General features: G+C 41.2%; 1 protein-coding gene across 5 annotated transcripts in view; it reads right to left on the minus strand.

Moving 5' to 3' along the window:
- Nucleotides 1–2,256: 2,256 nt before the first annotated feature.
- The window catches only part of USP45 (ubiquitin specific peptidase 45), an 883,181-nt gene continuing 863,734 nt past the window's right edge, over nucleotides 2,257–21,703 (minus strand). For all 5 annotated transcript variants that reach the window (XM_069235543.1, XM_069235541.1, XM_069235545.1 and 2 more), the window contains one exon: nucleotides 2,257–3,009. In XM_069235543.1, the coding sequence (XP_069091644.1) occupies nucleotides 2,888–3,009 (122 nt within the window). In that variant the 3' untranslated portion in view covers nucleotides 2,257–2,887. The remainder of the gene's footprint in view (nucleotides 3,010–21,703) is intronic.

Here is a 21,703-nt window from a genome sequence, read left to right on the forward strand (position 1 = left end):
TATTTAACAAATTGTTTACATCAGTCAAATCCTACAAATAAAATAGCAAAAAAGACTAATACATAAAAATAACATGTTTATTAACTAGTTAAAAAACAAACAAATCCTCAACCTCAGAGCTCAAAATGACAAATAAAATCAAATGAAACCAACCATTTAGGCAACTATGTTAGACACTATGGGGATGACATTTACTATTTCTGCTCCAATCTAAACCATTCTGGGGAAGGTGATAGACACTAAAGCAGTTACAATTAGTATTCCCACTCCAATTTAAGCCACATAGGGGAAGGTGTTGGGCACTAAATGGGTGGCATTTACTATTCCTGCTCCAATCTAAACCACTGACGGGAAGGTGCTGGACAGTAAAGTATTAAGGTTTACTATTCCCTCTCCAGTCTAAGCCATTTAGTGGAAGATGTTGGACACTAAAGGGGGTGACATTTACTATTCTCACTTTGATTTAAACTGGTTAGGGGAAAGTGTTGGACACGAAAGGGGTAAGATTTATTATTCCCATTACAATCTAAACCATTTCATAGTGGTATCGGACACTAAAGGAGTGGCATTTACTATTTCCACTCCAATGTAAGCCATTTTAGAAAAGGTGTTTAACAGTAAAGGGGCGAAATTAACTTTACCCACTCCTATCTATTACCAACTCCTACCTAATAAATCATTTTAGTATAATTAAAAGGAAAAATATTAAAACATTTAAACTAAGAACAATTATAAATATGTAAATAATGTTTTGTAATGGTAATAGGTATCATAAATTAAAGAAATACATCTACTACATAAGATAACATATTAACAAGCTAATAAAATGACTAAACACATTAATAGTTATATATTTTAAATATGAAAATAATGATAATACATGTATGAAATTCTAAAATACACAAATATTGTATTTAATAAATAGTAACCTAAATAAGCATATAAACAAATAAGTTTAAAAATAACAAATAAATTATATCAAATTTATATAAATAAATTAAAAATGATATGAATAATTTAATTAAAACTTTAAATGACTATTAATTGTTACAATTAAAACATAATGTTATTTTATTTGACAAATACAATTTTGGATATATTTGAAAAAAACGACAAGAAATTATAAATTACCAAATAAATACATTAAATTTAAATAGTTTATTTGTAAAACATAATATAAAATGAATATAAAATACAAAATTAAAAAGTACCAAAAATATTAAATTATACATAGAAAATGTATAAACATTATAAGAATTAAATAACGCATTTAGTATAAACATACATAACAAATAAAACAGAAATGACAAATTATATACAAAAAAAAAAAAATTATAATATTTAAATAAATTTTAATGTATTAAAAACAAATTTACAAACAAATTATGATTCCAATATTTGAATAATCTTCCCAGCCTTTGCACCTAAAAACCCAATATCCAGCTCTTGTTAACATAGATATTACTTAATAAATTAATAAATGTGATAAAAAAGTATTTGTTTTTCAAAATGGAAAACATAACACTAAATATTGACATTAAAATTAACATACACCACTAATTAAATAGTACAAAAAATGACATCTAACCCATGAAAACAATATTATATAAGATAGTTTAAAAACAATTTTTTGCAACGATATTGAAAATACTAAAAACCATATTCCTACCTACGATATTCCTAACCACTATTGCACGATATGCATGATACGTTATTTATGTATTGCAATATTTTTAATTCAATATTTTGTCCAAACACCTACTGTACGTATCATCTAAAAAAAGAAAACTAGCAATTCAACACTACTAGCTAAAATGCAGTTTTCCTTCAGCTAGCTGGGATGGAAACATTAAATGTAACTATTTCTGACCTTGATTGTTGGGAGTACATGTTAAAATATGCTGATATCACATTAGCCAATGCATTTTATGTCATCAGAAAACAAGCTAATGTCAACAACTTTACCAAGGCATTGGCAATAGAGCAATAAAATGTGATGGAGCTGTCAACCTGACATCTCCTTTGCGGTACTATCTTTTGACCAATAAAAATTCCAATGAGAGAGAATTCCAGTTAGACTATGATGAGCATGCTTCCTTGTTCTAAATATAAGTAAGTTTGAAAACACCAACTAAATAGAACAAACTTGTGAACTACCTAAAAAAATAATCGTAGTGGAACAGGTGGCTGCTAGGCACAAGACAAGAGAAAAAGAAATATACAACGTAATAAAAGGGAGACCAGAGCAGACAGGAGTTAGATATTTAACTCTGTGGCTTTTATTGCAAATTGTAAAGTCATTCAACTGCATATCTTTTGATCATTTTAGAAAATTACACAATCTGCAAATATTATCTTATGTATTACTATACATCCATGCACTAAGCATGTAATCATAAGAATTGTGTGGTAATTGCTGATTGATTATATCACATATATCAATAAATTTCACCACCTGGCATTTGTAAACTTCAAGACGACATACAAAATAAATTTAGCTCTGTTTCTAAAATATAATTTTGTTTTGCTTTTTGCTAATCTATAGTACATTTGTTGGAAAATTAAATTAAAAGAAACATGTGGTTTAAAAAAATACTGCCACTAAGTGAGCCACGGCAAAACTGCGTGTACAAGCATGCCACCTCCAGTTTAACATTTCAAGTGAGACAAAATGTGTCACTTCATTCTGTTTCCAGTTTTTAAAAACCAAGCACTCTGAATGCTGCCACAAAATGTATCATTTAAATAAGAGAATGCAGTCATTTAACAGGGAAAGCATCAACAGAAGTAAATTTACTCACTTGTGTCACCAAAAGCTGATTTTCAAAGAATAAAAGCAGCAAATTGCTTTTTTACATGCCCACTTTTTGTTTAAATTAAGCTGTCACTATTGCAATCTCTCATAGAAAAGCAGGTATGCCTGTGAATTTAGTACTCGGGATTCAGAAACAGTCTGCACGTGGGTGTCGCTGACGTAAACCCATTGGCCAGCTGGAGTCTCCTTCAAACCTGTAATGCAAATAAAATTCGTTTATAGGTAATTGTTCAGTGCAATTTATCATGTCATGTCTGAGAAACCCCAACATTGCCTCTCAGAAATATATAACAAATTACTTGTTTTGGTAGATATGTCTTGCCCTTTGAAAGGTCCATATTAATACAGATGGAGATACCCGAACAATTCCAGAAGAAAAATGCTACCTTGCTATTCTGCAAAGTTCTTTTAAAAGTCTAGACAGAAGAGCGTGCTAAAGTTTTTAAAGAGTAATACTGTGATACAGTGCAAAGGTCCTGGGTCAGTAATTTCAAACAAAGCAAGCTTTCATGTGACCTTCGATCTACGTAGCAGGCAGAATTTCAGTAACTGACTTTTTTTTGTCTCCGGAAAGGCTAGGTTGAGAACAAAAACCAAGTAATTGAATAACTTAGTAAATATCAAAAGCATCAATAACAAGACTGCCATATAAAACAACAGGACGGTGTGATGCCAAGGTATGGCAACTGCAGTATTGGAACCGAAATTAAGATTAGAAAAGAGACATTTCTAAGATAACACCTTTTTGTTGTGTGCAAAATTATAATTTGCTAGCTCAACTTCAAAATTCCTAATTTCATTACATTGCTAAATTTTTAATGTTTATTTCAAGTATGGCATTTATTAAGTTCACCATTTACAAAGAAAAGTCTCCTACTCCAGTAAGTCGACTGGAAGTGTTTTTCTAGCAAAATGTTATACCGAAAAAAAATAAAAAAGACAGAAAAGTGCCCCTGTATTATAATTCTCCGGCAAGATATTTTTGAAGATATCAAAAAATGGAAGAGTACTGACATTGTTGGCAAGTTCATGTAATCAGCCAGTATACAAAACATTGGCACATTAACTGCAGAAGGTACATTCATGAATTGCATGAGTTGCAGGTATTACAGTGAATGAATATCACACCTCCTTCTGCAGAGCAATGTTTACATACGCATATCGGAAGCAGAGAAATGTGACCAATCTTCAAGGAATAAGGTACTAAGTGGTGCATCACCTTGACATTCATACGAAAGATCAGATTTGGAGAGTTGTCTGATTCTTGCAAGAAAGTTCTGGTTCTGCATAGAAAACCAAGGCCAACAATACCAAATGTCTACAGCTGAACAGTGACCTATCCAACCAATAAATTAGACATATCATAGGCACCAAGGTAGGGGGCAAACTGGACCTGTTTTTACTCCACCCGATTGGCTGTTGGATTGTGCTCTTATTTCAAATTGCAATTCTTTACTATTCACATGGTTTCATGCACAAAAGGCCACAAGGCTGAAAGTGTTTAATAATTATTTATGACTTTTTACATTTAAAAAAAAATTACTAAAATTTCATGATGTTTTGCCCATAATCTGCTGAAATTTGCAGACGTAAATTTCAATTTTGCACAATCCTGCATTAGAGGTAATCTAGTTGAAAAAAATATCTCCTCAAACAAGGAATAACAGGGTTGAAGTCATATCAGATAGAACATAATTCATACTGCAGAACTTATTCTTTGGTCCATAAATGAATTTGTGAACCACTAACCAATAATGAAAAACAATATCCATCACGTTGATCAGAAGAATTGCCTGGCTAATCAGTCTGCCATTTTACATTCCGTTCTCAGCTTTTCTGTTTCACCCCTGCTTACTTTTTTCCTGTGCTTGGTACCAAAATCCCCTTTTTCTGTCATAGCCTTTTGAATGAATTTGCATTGGGATGAAAACTCTCAGAGATCTTGTGTTTCAATCATATTTGTTGACCATTAATGTAGTCACTGCTGCCCTCTGGGGCTAGATAATTAATTTACTTTTGATGTACGGTTGTCAGCATCCCAAGTACGACTGGAGTCTGTGCCTGTGGTTCTGTATTGTGATTTTAATCTCTGGTTTTCAGCATCTTGTGCTTGCTACTTCAGAAAGTTCTCTCACTGTTTCCGCTTTTAATGTATTAGATTTAGAATAAGCAGCTACTTGTCCCACACAATAAGCAGGACTCGCCCACAACCTAGTGTTTTTCACTGCAGTTTTGATTTCATGTTCATATCTTGACCAAGTCAGTCGGTCTGATCATTATGATGTGCGTATGTTACAAAAAAAAACAAAAAAACATTTGTACCCACTTCTTCTCATTTACCGAAATGCAACAGGAATGTATTCCGCCAAATTTTCAAAAGAACTTAAACTTGGCTGAAGGTCTACAGTGTTTGACTCTCTAGATCTATTAAAGTTCAAACCAAAAGCAGTGAGATATAATTCTGTTTCTTGGGTACTGGCCAAATCCAAGACATTACAAACGTGGAACTTGAGGAAACCAAGGACACAATAACCACAAATGCACAATGTTTACAAGAAAGTACTAACTAGAGGAAGGAATAATCATTTTTACCCCAATATCTCATATGCCAATAAGACAAAATGATGACTACGATTATTGAGAGGCTTTCTTGCTAAGGGGTCCCTCCCCTATCATTCCATCACAGCAACATTGTGGGAGCCTTAATCATTTTGTTAGTTCACAAGTCACTAGCAGTAAAAACGATATTACTAAAGATTCTCTCTAATGTCATCAATTAAAGATTACATTTATTTCTGAAGTTATTCCAATTTAGTAGCTAGAGCCTCTGGGTTCATTTGCAATGATCATTCATTAAATTAAATCAGGTTCTTCTATGGACCTGAGTTCTTTGCTGTTACATCATGATTCTAATACAGTCACCCATTGCCACTGGCACCAGACTGTCTACTCACTCATGGCAGGGACTCCCACGATGGCATCAGCATCGCTGAAGTTAGTGAGAGCTTGGGCATTGATGCCTCTGGGGGCCTAGTGCATTGCGGCAGCTGGTACCACGCCTCATCATATAAATGTTAAGACAACACTAAACATGCGCAGAGATCTTCTAGGACTAAGAAAACACTACCTTTTGTCTATTAATGCTTGCTTTTAAGAATGACTCCCTTTTTAGGTTAATTTCGTTTGGGATGGATCAGGGTTAATACATTGGGTTACCTTTGGTAGGGATAGTATTTGATATCTCTGTAATAAGCATTACTGTGCCTTACGACAGTAAAGACGAACGGGCATCCACCTTGTCTCTCCTCATACCCTGTTGTCTTGCTCCTATCTCTTGCACATGAGCATTGTTGTACAGAAGTGGTCTCACTTTGCTCAACAACTAGTCCATAAACTCATCCTCTCCCTCAGTCACTCTAATTTCTTCTTGTTTTTGTTTCTATGTTTGACATCTTCTGCAGGAGAGCAGCCATGTGTCTCATAAGAGGATGGCCCTGTGCAAATAAAGGAAACTTTCACAGGACAAGTTTCAAAGTCAAAACCATAAAGATTGATTCAGATTTAAGACGCATTACAGAAGGAAAAAGTAGTTAACCAAAATGAAATCAGCCTCAATAAAGCATCAAATTAAGCATATGCAGTAAGATTCAACATAAAGTATATCTCCAAAACAGGTAAATAGCTAAAGTTTAGTTCAGGAAAACGAGTAGCATAAATCTGCTCGTTCAAAAGCAAAGAAAGTCTAAGTATAAATCAACACTCTTTATTTGACTTTCTGCTAGTCTAAGAATAAATCAGTACACAGAAAGACATTCAGCCTGTTCAGTTTAAGAAAACTAAAAAGGTCTAAGTATAGACAGACTGATGTGGAGACTGCCTTCATGAAAGTAAGTAAAAAGTCTAATATAAATCAATAGATAGGCCAGCATAGAATCTGCACACTTCTCAAAGCAGGAAAAGATTAGTACACATCCCAGAAACGGGACCTTTTATAGGTTTCTGGCATTTGAATCTACACTCTCGGGATAGTGAGATCTGGCTTTATATGGTTGTACTAATAAAGTTACTTACACATGAACCAATACTTTTTCAGGAACATATGATACATCAAATAGTAAACATTTAGAAATGCTTTTTGTTATGCATAATTATAATGAGGAGTATGTAGGAAATGAAGGAAATAACATGGCATTTGTGCAACAAAGAAAATCGATAGACAGTACAACTGGTCAGAGTAGGCTTGAGTAAACAGCCTTGATTTTGAGGAACTTTGAGCAAATAGAGTAACATTCTGCACATGGCGTCATTCTCAAGAACACACATTAATACATTGGAGCTCAACACAAACAGTATCATAAAATGAATACGATTTTGCTCATTTGCTGATATGGAAGGACGCAGAAAAGAAACAATCACATAGAAAAATCATTAATGTAAATTAAAAAGCACATTCTTTTTTCTGTCCATACAAAAGAAATGCAATGCAGGTTAGTTATGTCAACTGAAGCCTGGTTATGCTAACTAAAACACATTCAAATGAAGTATTTTTTTTTTTGTTTTAACTAAAAATGCCCGCTCTGATGATTTCTGAATCATTAACAAACTACTCTACGCTATGCTACACTTCATCATACATTCTGAGCTTCTTTGATTTTGTTTTCTCAATGGCCTTCATTTTATCATAAACTCTGGCTTTTAGGTCATCAGGTTTGATAGTTCATGTCTTTGTTTTTCTGGTTATCATCATTTTTATGCAAATTTGAACCAGACCAATTATACTCAATGTTAGTATTATCAATGGTGTTAGCTTTATTTTTAGTAAGACATTGCCTACATCACCAAACCATTCACCAATTTTTCCAAATCCCTTTACCATACTAATAAACCATGAACCAGCTGTTTCTCACACACCAGTCTCTCCAAAGGTTTAACTACACTCGCAATATTAGTTATATGGTTTATATAATCAATTTCATGTCGTTAAAAGCCACAAACGTACAACACTGCTGGACATTAATTACATGGCATACTCCATCTTCCTTTGCAAACAAAGGGCCTCATTACGAGGATGGCGGTCATCAGACCGCCAGCCTTGCTGTGGCGGTTTTACCGCCGCGGACCCAGTGGTAAAGACCACCGCATTGCAAGTTGTGGGGTTTGGCTGAAGCCAAACTGCCGCAACACTGCCTGGCCTGCTGGTGCGCTTGGACCGACGCGGCCATCGGTGAGCTCCTCCAGCCCGGCGGCAGGCCTCTGCCTATCGGCCGGATTACAGGGCTGCAGACCGCCAGGCTTTCTGTGGCGCTCACCCCACCACGAAAACCCTGGCAGTTATGCACCCGGCAACAGGAATACCCATTCCTGTCACCGGCACACACACCCCCACACATCCACACACATGCAGACCCATCCATACACCTCAAAACAATATCCCACCTGTCAACACACTTCCAAACACCCCCCACTGTACTCATCCATTCTAACACCCCACCCGCTCACACTGACATACACACCCCCATTCACACATACGCACCCCCCTCCGCAAACATTCACACCCCCAACCCCCTCTGCATACATTCACATACACACCCCTCCGCATACATTCACATACACACACTTCTGCATACATTCACACACACACACCCCCAGTCACTCGCAGACTTCCACACATGCACCCCAACTCGCATGCATCCTAATACACACACCTACTCACTTGCACCCCGACACCCCCTCCCCTCCGCATACATGCAGACACACACCAGCAACCACACTCATACATCCAGACACCCCTACTCGCTCGCTCACAAACACGCACTCATACACCCACATTCGCACTCATACATGCACACACCACACAGATGCACCCAACACCTCCCCCCCTTTCGGACGATCAACTTACCTTTTCCCATGAGCTGGTCATCCGGGAGAGGATGGGTACTGACGGTTTTGTGCCGCCAGCACCACCACACCAGCAGGACTCTGCCAAGCCATATTACAGTGACGCAACTGCCCCTTCAACTCCGTCGGCCAGGCTGATGAAGTCAGACTTCCGCCTATAAATAGGTGGAAGTCAAAACACAACTACTAATATGGCGGTCAGCAGACAGCCAGTACTGGCAGTCTGTTGACTGCAGTGGCTACAGGCTCAGGCAAACATAGTGCACTTTACCAGGGGCTTATAAGTAAATTAAATATGGCAGCTGGCGATAAGCCAATTTTACCATGCTAAGGGGAGAGAGCACAAGCGCTTTAGCACTGGTAAACAGTGGTAAAGTACACAGCGTCCTAAAGCAAGCGAAAACAAGATCAGAAAAATGGAGGAGGTAGCCAAAAAGTGGTGGGGCAGACCACCCTAAGGCTGTCAGGTCTAACAATCTCAAAAATAAAAAAACATTTCCTTATTAATTTTAGTTAATGCACCTGCAGTATTATTAGCTAAGCAATCCACCAAAGTCAGCAATTTTCCAGTCTTAACACCAATCAAATCCAAAGCCTAATAGAAGGAATTAACAGACCAACCAGATCCATTTGTCCAAATCCATGTTTCACTCTCTAAATAATTCACTTCAGTCATTCTACTCAGTGAATTTCAGCCCTGTAAGCCACTAACGAGGAGCATGACCAAAGAATAAAGAGGAGATGTGCAGGGCCAGTACGGAATCTGGGGCAGTCAGGGGACAGTGCAGGAAATATTTTATGTAGTTTCTGTGGCGTAAAAAGGACTCTGTGAAGTAAGCAGAACTGAATGAAGTTAAAAGGAGAGTTACAAAATTTCTTGTCGGGGTATTCAAGTAAGAAGCAGCATTCTCTATCACGCAGGGTGCGGCCTATATCTTATATCTTATTCCCAATGAGTCCTGAGGGGGTGACAATGAAACACACAAATGTACCAGCAGGTCCTTGATTAGCCATTTCCCATGCCCTCCCATTCCCATTTCATGCACCACCTGTATAAGTGAGTGTGTTTTTGGCTCAATCCCTTCGGGTGCCCACTGCTTTCGGACTTAGCGAGAGACATTAGCATGTATAAGAAAGAGGGACCTCGGCAACCCGTGGGATTGGCTGAAGTCATGGTGGGACATAAATTCACCATCTACGAACAGATCCCCACTGTGTGTACAACTGCATCTTCCCAGAGTCGTAGAATACAGGGCGTGAGCGGGCCCATTTGTGTCAGTGTCCCTCTCTGGGATATACTGGGAGCATAGTGTAAGAAAATTGGTGTGTATTTTAGTGCTTGTTTCCAGTACATGAGTGCATTGTTTAAAAGCAATGGCAGACCGAAAGGGAATGGCAATACTGGCAGCAGCAATGTGTGTAGTGTGTACTGTGCCTCAGATCCTGCTGTGTATAATTTATTTCCATTAGGTGGAATCCCGCCAACTAATATGAGAGCTATTGCAGTTGTTCCACATTGCAGTATGCTCTTAAATCTGGGGCAACCATTCCGCCTTCATCCGGAGGGAGCTGGTTAACGAGGCTTGCTCTACTCCTACTATTACCCCAAATTAGGTCAAAAAGTTGAGTGTTAAGCTGTTGATAGTATGCTATAGCAGCCACCACTGGTAAGTTAACAAAAAAGTATAACAAACATGTGCAGGGAGGGCATCACCATCTTTGAAAAGGCCAGCCATGCAGCCACAGAAAGAGGTAAGGTGATCCAGAACCGGACCTGTAAACAGAGAGAAGGAATTGCTTGGTGTAGACTGCCCTCTAACAGATCTGAAGTAGATCTATAAATTTGTACAACAAGGTAACGGAAAGTGTGCGGAGCCACTGGGATATTATTCACTCCCATCTCTATGTTATCTCCAAGCTTGTGTTCTTGAAAAGTAAATGCACATGATCTATTGTGATTAACTCGGACGCCTGAGAGGTTGGCAAACTGGGTAAGTAGAGTATCGAGTGGTGTCATGTTCATTGTAAGGCCACGCATATATAAGGTCGTCTGCATGTAAGGAGACTGTATGTAGTTGTTGTCCTTGTGGTACACCCCAGTCACCACCCTCTGTGCTAATGGCTCTATTGCCACCACGAAGAGTAGGCACCCTTGCCTTGTGCTATGGAAAATTGGGTAGGTGGAGGATATATGTTGACCAGTTCATGCATGAGCCATATCGTTAGTTTATAAGAGTTTTATGCATTTGATAAAAGTTGGGGGATACCAAGTTTCGTGACTGTTGCAAACATTTTGTCCCAATCTATGGTGTCTAATTCCTGCTGGAAGTTATGGTCTGTATGAATTAGTAGTAGAGGGAGTAGCCTGTTCGCCAGGACCTTGCTCAGTATTTTATACTTTGCTGAGAGCAGGGACAATGACCAGTGTGATGACATGTCATTAGGGTCGCAGCCTGGTTTGAACAGGAGTGTCACTAGTGCCTGGCAGGTAGTGGGTGGAAGAGAACCGGTCTTAAGTGAGGTGTTATACAATGTTTCTAGATGTGGTAACAAGTGATTAGTGTAGGTGGCATAGAATTCGACTGGCAAACCGTCCAGTCCAAGTGTCTCGTTATGGGGAGCTCAATTATTGCATGACAGATTTGTGACTGTGGGACTCCTACTTCTGTGCAAGAGGACCTCGGTACCTGGGGTAGGTGGAGGCCATCTAGAAAGGCGCCTATAGCTACAGAGGACAGAGGCCGGGGAGGGCCATACAGGTGCACATATTAGTACCTAAGTGCTGTGTTGACAGATTCTTGTGTCCGATACGCTGTACACTCAGGTGTGCATATTGATAGGATGGGGTTTGGAGACAGTTGTGGACGTATCATGCGGGCAGTAGAGCTCCTGATTTATCAGCTTTTGTGAGTATTTTGTGTAAGTGTTAAAATCTAACACTTGAAGGCAACACTTAATAAGTTTTGCATACTAGTTGCTGCATTTCAGCAAATTATCGAAATGGGTATCATCAAGTTCTGCCATATGTTCTAGTGCCTCTACCTGCTTTGCATCAAGCAATGCCGTGCTTCGTGCCCCAGATGATATGGATATAGATGTTCCATGTATTATCACTTTAGATTCTATTAGAGGTGATGTGGCTGTGCCTGTGTTTTCAGCAAAATAATTTGTGATAATGGTGGCCAGTGTATCTTTAAAGACTATTAGTCTGTCCGCTGAGCTATTATGGGTTTTCTGCTAGGTCGGCGGGTGAAAACCTAAGTTTCCACCCACTGGCCTATCGGGAAACAGGCTACACCATTGTCTTTGCTCGTAATCAAGCCAGCGGCAATGCTGTCGTCTGCAAGGTGCACCAGCACCCTCGCAATGCTCACTGTCTGAAAAGCAAACAGTGAACACTGCGATAGTGCTGCCAGGGGGGCCCCTGCACCTGTTCTCTGCCAGCCTATTCATGGCGTGGCTACCGCCATGAAACCGCTGGCGGAGAACGAGGTCGTAATCCACAGGGCAGCGCTGCTTGAAGCACTGCCCTGGGAAATTAGGATTTCCGCTCCAAGATCCTGGCGGAGCTCGCGGTTCCCTAGCGGTCTGACCGCCAGGATTGTAATGTGGCAGTCGGACAACCACAATGGGGGCTTTCCAGACTGCCACTGTGAGTGAGGCGGTCTATAGACTGCCACTCCCTTAATGAGGCCCTAAGTCTTCCAACTGACAAGGTTGTAATTGCCACGTGGGCCCTGGGGTAGGAATTTGTCCCCATGACATGGAAAGGTTGAGTGGTTTATGGTCAGACATGGTTTTGCTCAGGTATGTGGAATGTAAAATATGCCGAGTGAGGGGCAAAAAATGTGGTCCAGGCGGGAGCGTAATTTATGAGGGGCAGAATAGAATGAGTATTTCCTAATTCCCGTGTTTAATTTCCGCCATGCATCCACCAGTGACCATCCTGTTGACCAATCTTTTAGTGCTTTGGCTTGCCTGACGGAGGGGGTACTGGAGAAGGGAGGGTGAGAATTGGTTGAGCGGAGTGCATTATTATTCCCACTAATCAACCTGGATAAATGGGACCAATCAGCTAGTGCAGAGGAAAGTTGCAATAGAAACAAGTTCTATCCTATGTTTGAGGCATTTACACTTCCCAGTACTAGTGGTCTGCCATTTAAGGAACCTTGCACGAATACATAGCGGCAGATGTGTCAATTGTCCTAAATGACTTTACAACAGGTGTACAGATGCCAGCTCCCTGTGCCTAGGTTGAAAAGACTGTAGCAAACAACTGCCCTCTCCACCTTTGATGGAATTTGAACTCCTCAGCAGAGGAAGGATGAGACTCTTGTAGATAAACTATTTGGGCCCTATGATATCCCAGTTGGGCATGCATTCGGTGTGCACCATGCCCATCCTCCTAACATTCTATGTTGTATTACAAGAAATTGTGGTGGTCGGCATGAGTATAACGTGTATGAGGTCTGCAACACGTACCCATTACGCGTACCCTTGACCCCTTTCAGAAGAATGTACACATATTGTGACAGAAGACTAAGGGCCTGATTACAACTTTGGAGGAGGTGTTAATCCGTCCCAAAAGTGACGGTAAAGTGACGGATATACCACCAGTCGTATTACGAGTCCATTATATCCTATGGAACTCGTAATACGGCTGGTGGTATATCCGTCACATTTGGGACGGATTAACACCTCCTCCAAAGTTGTAATCAGGCCCTAAGTCTTGGTTCTCAGCCAGTCTTTGATGAACTTGGTTGGGTCGGGTCCCTCCGTAACCTCAGACATCCCGATGATGCGCATATTGTTGCGCCTTTCCCTGCCCTCCGCATCCTCACCTCTGTCCTGCAGGACACAAACTTGGGAGCATACGTCCTCAATTTCTGCACTGTGAGCAGCATGTTGTGGGACCAGGGTGACTAGGTCCATCTCTGTTGTTTTTACCCTATTCGCCTGAAGGCAAAGTACTGATCAATGTTTGATAGAGGCCCTGAAGTCCTGTATTTCCTGTAGGAAACAGTCCAACTAGTCTGCACCTTGATTGGGTGCCATGGGAGGAATAAAGACTACTCCTGTACGATCTGGCGAACCATCAGAGCGGGTGCCGCCTGACTGAAAACTGTCTTGGCTTGGAGAGGGGGCTTGTTGGTACCCTTGGTGCGACCCTTGTCAACCTCTATACCACACTGTGAAACAGTGTGCGAGGATTCAAAAGTGCGCATCGTCTTGGTACGCGAATTAGATGGTGCGGACTACAGTCAATGCAGAAGGCATTCAAGCCGTCGAGAGTGATTTGATCGATATGCAAAAAAGGAGTCTAACGGACAGTTGTAGGCACATGTGTCACAAGATCAGATGTGGAATCAGGCGATACCATCATAACAAGAAAGCAGACCAGGCATGTAGGGTCACTTGAAGGGGTGCAAACGAGGGACAATCAAACAATCCAACACTAAACGAAATTTGGAATCAGCTGCTACTTCTAACTTATAAGTCACCAAATACAGTCACATCAAGGAATAGCGATATCATCAGTGCACTGGAGGTGTTAGCCCCTCCCAGGCACACATTGGCAACATACCATACATTAGGAGAGATTCTGTTCTCCTCAGGGTCAATATGTCAGAGATGCCTGATGTATAGGAGGAGAACTCCAGGAATAGTCAGATACTGCCAGTCACTGTTTGGTTGTTCATGTGGCAGGAGATAACAGAAGAGTGGGAGGTAACATAAGCATAGCAGCTGTAGTATCAAACTGTAAGTCCTGGTTTCAGTGCGAGTGGTGATGGGCCCCGATGCGAAATCAATAACTAGATGTGGTGCGACCCAACATGGTTTCATAGGAAAGGCTTTGAATTCATATGTTTATTGCCTTGAATGGAATGGCGCAGGATGCAAATGATTGAATAAAAAGAGTCTCTCAGGGCCGGTCTCTTTTGCTTAAACAATAGGGGAATTTTATGTATTCTGTCTCAAGGGCCATCAAGAAGTTGTTGCGGTAATAAAATATGGTATTAGCACCCTGTACAGAGCGCTGCACTCACCTGTGATGACTAAGCTGCCCAAGTGAAACAGCTCGTCTCGGTTCTCAGATGCACTGAGACAGCACCCCAGGGAGTGTCGGTGTGCGCCCGGATTCTCGGAAGCACCGAGAGGCTGCAGCGAGTCTTGGGCAATGGTGGCACAATTTCCGCAATGCAGTGCACCCCGCCCTTGCGCCACGCAGGGAGGAGAGCGAGCAGGACAGGGCTTGGATATCTAGGCCTCGAGGCTGCGCTCCGCTCACGGCCCGTCCCAGGTGGAACAAGCAGCACTCGTTGGTGCCACAGCGCTGTGGTGGGCTGACACTCCTCAGTAAGGTCTCCAGCATAGCAGCACAGTCTTTCAGCCTCAGGGGATGAAGAAGGGCAGGGACTCCCCAGCCTGCCCGGCCAGTCACTGGCGTCTTAGCTAGGTGGAGGCAGTCATGAAAGGGGCTGTAGGACAAGGCCGGGCCGTGGCCACCTCACCCATGTGGCGGCCTGGCCCTCACAGAGTCCATCTCGCCCGTTATACACGTTGGGGCACTGCTCCAGCGGTCAGGCGGGTGAAGGAGTAATTGTGGTCACCTGTGTGGCCACAATTAGTGTCATCTGTACCAGATGTTGAAGGATTTAAAGATCTCCTGGGCACCCTCCAGGAGCCTCACAAAAGTCAGTTCGCCATCTTAGGCGGCTAGACACGCCCTCTCTGTCATGTCCCTCTAGCATCAAACTCCTTTATTCCCCTGTGAAATCCTAAGCCTGGAATGCACCTGTGACTTACTAAAATTAACCTCAGTTTCATCTTTTAATTGTACCTCCAATGATTCAGCGGCATTCGTATCAATTATTACTGCCTCATTATATTCTCTGAAAAAGTTATGTACTGCATCAATTAGTTTACACACTTTACTCTTGTCACTGCTATCGGTTTTAGAATTATAGAACATAATTTGTTTATTATGTTTATTAGTAACATCCACATTTTCAACTTCAGGCAACCTCCCTCTGGTGACCTATCTGGCTACATTTAGTATCGAACTGCTAAGTAGTACAGTTCATAGTCAGGTGCTTACCCTCACCATTTTGTAGAGGGAAGAGGCCTTTTTTGAGTGTTATGCTATAACTTTTCTTTTTCCAAATTAATGTCACAAATATTTTGTACAAATCAATAAAAAACAATCTTGGCAATTCCATCAGGAGGCTGGAGAAATCCTTTTAGAAATGGGATGAGTGATATTACCATCTTAGAAAGAGGAATCCTATTCATAATCAACCGAGGGAGACTGAGGGAGACTTTTATTCCAAAGTGCAAGACTTTATATTTGAAAGCGTTTTCTACAGGCTGCAACCTGACTGGCTGCTCTTCCATTTTTCCAAAACTACACCTCAATTCCTCCTGAAGCCTCAACACTATCACATATCTTTGTATTATCATGTCATTACCAGATCCTATTCAATTTTGCTTATGAATGCATTGAAGAACATTGATTAAAAATGATCAACATACTTATTTCAGAAATGTTCCAACATGCAAACGTGGCACTGCAGCAACTACTGTCACTGGTACAAAACTACTGATGTACAAAAGCAAGGGTAAAGACAGTCCAACCAGATACAAGTTAAGATACCTCTTTTATGAATTCCTGTACAGTATCACAGCTCTCATTTCACTCCAACTAGCACCATTGTTTCATCAGAAATGTACTACTGCTCTCTCTTTTTGCTCAGCCATTCCGCAACCCAGTTTGCAAATTGGGCTTCCATCCAATCAATGTCCCACTTCTTTGCAAACGTTCTGCATGAAATATTACAGAATGCTTTATTGAAGTCGAAGTGAATCAAAATCAATGAATCCACCTCAATCTTTTTCTCCATAACTGATTTAAATTACATTCTTAGATTTTATTGGCGTGAGCTTCCCTGTAACCTTGGCTCCATACATTCTGTAATGTGCTTATTTCAAGGTAGTGGAGTTTTTGTATTCCCTTGTACATCTATTATGGAGGCAGGCTCTTTCAATATGGAGCTCAGAGCCAGCTCAGGCATGGAGGGGGATTCCCAGTGGTTTCCCATTATGTGCTAGGGAGATCGTAATAGGGCGGACGGGATATCTGTCACGTTTGTGATGGTGTAACCCCTCTGCCAAGATCTAAATCAGGTTCTGAATCTGTAACTGAAGAATGCCATTACTAATCATGCAGAAACAGACCAAGTGGCTGGGGCGGCAGGAGGGGACTAGAGGCCCTGAATGGAGCAGAGAAATCTGCTGATTATCTTGTTGAATGGACGCCACTGTAGCGGAAAAGAAAGCAGCTAGGGCCCGTATTTATACTTTTTTTGCGCCGCATTTGCGTCGTTTTTTGACGCAAAAACGGCGCAAACTTGCAAAATACCAATGTATTTTGTAGGTTTGCGCCGTTTTGCACCAAAAAGCGGCGCAAATGCGGCGCAAAAAAAAGTATAAATACGGGCTCTAGTATATAACAAAGTTGCTTTGATAACACAAACAAGTTTGCCCATATCAGGATGAGTCCTTGTATGATTTAAACAACGTGCTTCTTAAAGAATGGCCCACTGTCACAGAATGCCAAAGTGCAACAATCGTGGAATCCATCTTTTACCAACTAAAACCATTGTTGGATTTGAGCCAGTAGCAGGTGACTTTGCGCCAGCGGAGTTAAAGACCTTGACTTGCCCATAAGCTTTTACAACTGCACACAAAATCAGAAACTGTAACCAGAGGGCTAAATCTGTCAAGAGAGTGGAATAAAGATTTGATCAAGAGCATATGACATTTTATTACTATTTTTTTCAATACTGCACTATTTACCTTATGTGATGATGATCGTCCACCTGTGGTCCTATCCCTAAACATTTGACTTTTTAATGCCTGCATTGTTGTCTCTGAGGGATCCAGAGACTGCATGACTAGTGCTCAGCCCTATGTGTTTTGGTGGAATTGACTTCCTGCTCCCTATGACAGTACTGCTAATGTGGGTCAGGTTTGCCCTAACTTCAGGGCGCCAAGAAAGACACCCAGGAGTATATATTTTTCAAGTTGGATACACCATAGGTTCACAATTATTGTGTTGGTGCAATCAACCTAGCCACCTGTGTACTATGCTATGATATAGCGAAGGGAATTGTTGTCCAGGCTTAGAAGGATTCTAGGTAGGTGTTCCACCTTTGCACTGGAGAGCAGAAGTTAAGTAACTTATGCTGGTGCCTCGCCTTTAGTCATTTCCCCCTACCCAGATGAAAAAGCACCCCAATAATAGGGCAGGGTTGGTGGAGATCTGCTGGGACTAGCCTGGCAGTGACAAGGTGGTTTGCACTTCCCATCATCGCCTCTGGAAGACTACTGGAGTACAGTTCCCAAACCATGTTCCCTTTAGCCTTAGGCACACAACGACACCAATCTCTTTGTAGTTGCAGTGGGCTGGGAAAGTGTGAGGGGATGCACTGATGAACCTGATTGCCATTTGTGCACTTTGCTATCATCTTGAGACGCTTAAATAAAGTTCCCACAATTAGTCTTGAAATAGCAGGATATTCTTACCTAGTTACCACAGCGTCAAGATCAAGAAAATTATCTCCATTTCTGACAACCTAAATACTTGAGCCCTCTAGTTAATGTATTCTTGAACCTTCAAGCACATTACAATCTATTGCTACCAGATGCTCATGCCACCTAACCCAGAGCTGATGATAACCCAAGGATTTACACCATTGGGCCAAAATTTCGACTAGAACTAAAGGCCATTTAGGGGTCTGTCATAAAACTGAATATTTCTTTGACTCCATGTATGTATCCCTTTTCACCACCTGTACATTATTCTATATGTAAAATCACCACTACTATTCTTTTCAGGAGCACTATTAATTAGCACTTCGCTGATACATAAACAAATACTAAATGGGATGTATTAAACGTTCAATACAAACATTTCCTTCAGCAATCTGCCTTATGGTGTTTTCTTAAAATCTGGAGATAAAACAGATGTTATGTTGTCCTAACTGTAGATGTAGAGCACATTCAGCTAATCTTGTTGGCACTAAAGCAGGTAACATAACTAGCCTAACAAAGAGAAATAGAAATTAAGTGGTACAAATCTAGGTTTCGATGGCTTTCCTGAATTTAATTAAAATAGGATCTGAGCAAACGGAAGGTGGGGCAGAGCTCCACAAGTTGGCAACAGCAACGTACCAGGCTCTGTGTCCCCCACATGTAACTGTTCTAGTTCAGGGCAATTAGACTCAATGGAATGGTAGAGCGTAAAATCTAATTTGGCAGAAAAAGTAAGAATTTAAAATATAGAAATGTAGAGAAGTGGTGATATAAGATTTTATATACAATCATATGGGCTTTGAAGGCAACTCTAGATCGAATAATAGTCAGTGCAGAGTTCAGTGAAATGGTGATATCATGTCCTGTCGATTAGGAGGTAGGTAGGAGCAGTTTGCATCAACTGAAGCCGTTAGAGGAGTTTTTCAGGGACGCTAAATAAATGCCTTAGTGTAATCCAACCTAGATTGAATTAAGATGTTGGCTACAGTTATGTGCCACTTGCTGAGGATGGAAGGTAAAAGTTTCTTCAAGATCTTGAGATGGCCAAAGCACGGACGGAAAGTTTTGTGACTTGTTTTTTGAGTGATAGGTTGGTGTCAAGATGGCTGCCCAGACTGTATTTGTTCTTATGTGGGGAAGGAAGAGTTTGCATAAATTCATGCAAACAAGCTATGAGCAAGGAAGGGGTTTATTTGGTCATTAGCAGCACCTCATTTTGGTAAACTGATCTCCAATAGCTTAGAGCAATTGGTCGAAGAATTTCCATCTTGTGCAAGATTCATATCTGTACTCATATTAGACAGGCTAAATATGATTTGAGTGTCGTCCACATAAATCTAGAAACTGACCACTAGGTGTTGCAGCAGACAAAAACGCAGTGCTAACGTGACCCTACAGTTAATTTGCTTAAGTGTGGAATGAAAAGGTGGTAACTTGCTGATCTGCTGACGCACAGATAGAAATGATATAATGTTTGATGTCTCGGCAGCCCCATTTGTTATTTCAATATGGAATGATTTATGGTATTAAAGGCTGCTGACATGCTGAAACGTACTCGTGTGCCAACGCCCCCATTGTTGACCAGGTGTCAAAGACTATCTAAAACCAATAGGATCATGAGTTCTTTACTGTGTCGTTTCTTGAATCTGTCACAGAAGGAAGCCAAAAGACTGTCTTCAACAAATTGCAGAGCTGTTTAAAATAGAGTTTTTCTTAAAGTTTAACAAGGAACGGTAGAAGGGAAACTGGCCAAAGGTGTGGTATTCTTGGCTGGCACTGGTGATAGTGTGCCATGAGTAGGGCGCGCAGGGTGAGGGTAGAGCTGTGGTTAGTTCCGTGGCAGTAGGTAGCGCCCTGTGCACTACAGAAGTGGCCCGACTAGGCTTGCGGTCTTGGGTGTGCTCCCGTCCGCTTCGTCCTCCATGTCCCCGCATGGCTACAAGTATCCACAAGCGATTGCAAGGAGCTGCACGTGACAACCAAACACAGACCAAGCAACAGACAAGCGCCATCTAAAGGAAACACAACATTGATAACTGGGCCCTATTCCTCCTTCCTTTCTTTACAGCATACCCCGCGGATTGAATATACAATGACATCAGGAAAGACCAGTATCTGCACACAAAAGAAAGCAGGAGATTCCCCACACCTTGAGATGAGTCATATTTTTTTGTTTTTTAAATAAAAGCACAAAATTTCAAAAAATACTGCAAGCTATAATAACCTTCCATCAATGGAAGAAATTTGCTAAAGTGATGGAAGCAACGTAGGAGATGACTCCCCAAGGAGCACAGGACATAGTGCTGGAAGTGTCTCAGACTTCTTTATACCCCTAAAGGGGGATGATACACGGCACGCAGACCACAATCAATCAATGTTGTAGGTCTGAGGCCAGCCCGCTGGCAACAATCCAGCCCTTAAATCAAGACAACATGCTAGAGGATAGCATTTTAAAAATGCATTTTGTCCCACATCATCCACCGTTAACCCTGGAGGTTTTGCATACAAAAAGGATGCACCTCAATGTCACATTCATCCAGCCCAGAAACCAGATGCCTCGCCTCCCTCTAGCTTATATATAGCAGACAGTCAATTAATTTTCAACTTATTTCGAGCATACAGAGACACCTACCTACTGTATAACTTCCCCCGTACACGCTAAAGAACCTGCAACGTCAATTATAGGGAACTGGCAAGAACTCCCTCAGGCTGAGGAAAGTGTGTGTGATATAACTGGGGGACTCAAGCTCACTGAGCTAGTTAGGAGCTGAGGATTTTAAGAACATAAAGCATACCATAGCAGTCCCCAACAAACTCTGGGGGGGGGGGGGTTAGGGGGGTGCATTTTAAACACAATGCAAGACACAGTGGAGTTGCCTAACCATCATGCCAAGAAAAACAGTATTCAAGTAGACTTACTTAACACACTGGCTCTTTCTATGTCAGGTATTGATGAAAAGCTACAGAAACTTAATGCTCTGGTGACAAAAGTTCAATCCAAGAATGACACTAATTTCACTATATGCTCTTGCAAGGAAGTAACTGACAAATTGGTGCAACTACCTGCAGGATTAGAAGAAATGCTGGAGGTAAAAAGAAATGCATCCAACACACTCAATTGACTGCTTTCTAAGACAGTGCAAAACAATGTCGTTGTTAATCGACCAGCACCTGGTAATGCAGAACAGGTACCTTAATTATGTGTAGGCAAACTGAGGAGGGTGCCCAGGTCTAACGAGTTGTATAGGGAGCAGGAGTCCAGCATTGGCTTCAATGCCAACAAGACAGGCTCGCCAAACTTACCGGCATCCCCCGCATGACGAAGTGGGCCAGGAAGGGCAGAAATCAGGCTCACCTGGCGAGATCCGCCATTGGGCAAGTTTATGAAAAGATTCA

The sequence above is a fragment of the Pleurodeles waltl genome, chromosome 5, assembly GCF_031143425.1.
Source record: "Pleurodeles waltl isolate 20211129_DDA chromosome 5, aPleWal1.hap1.20221129, whole genome shotgun sequence".
Classification (NCBI taxonomy): Eukaryota; Metazoa; Chordata; class Amphibia; order Caudata; family Salamandridae; genus Pleurodeles; species Pleurodeles waltl.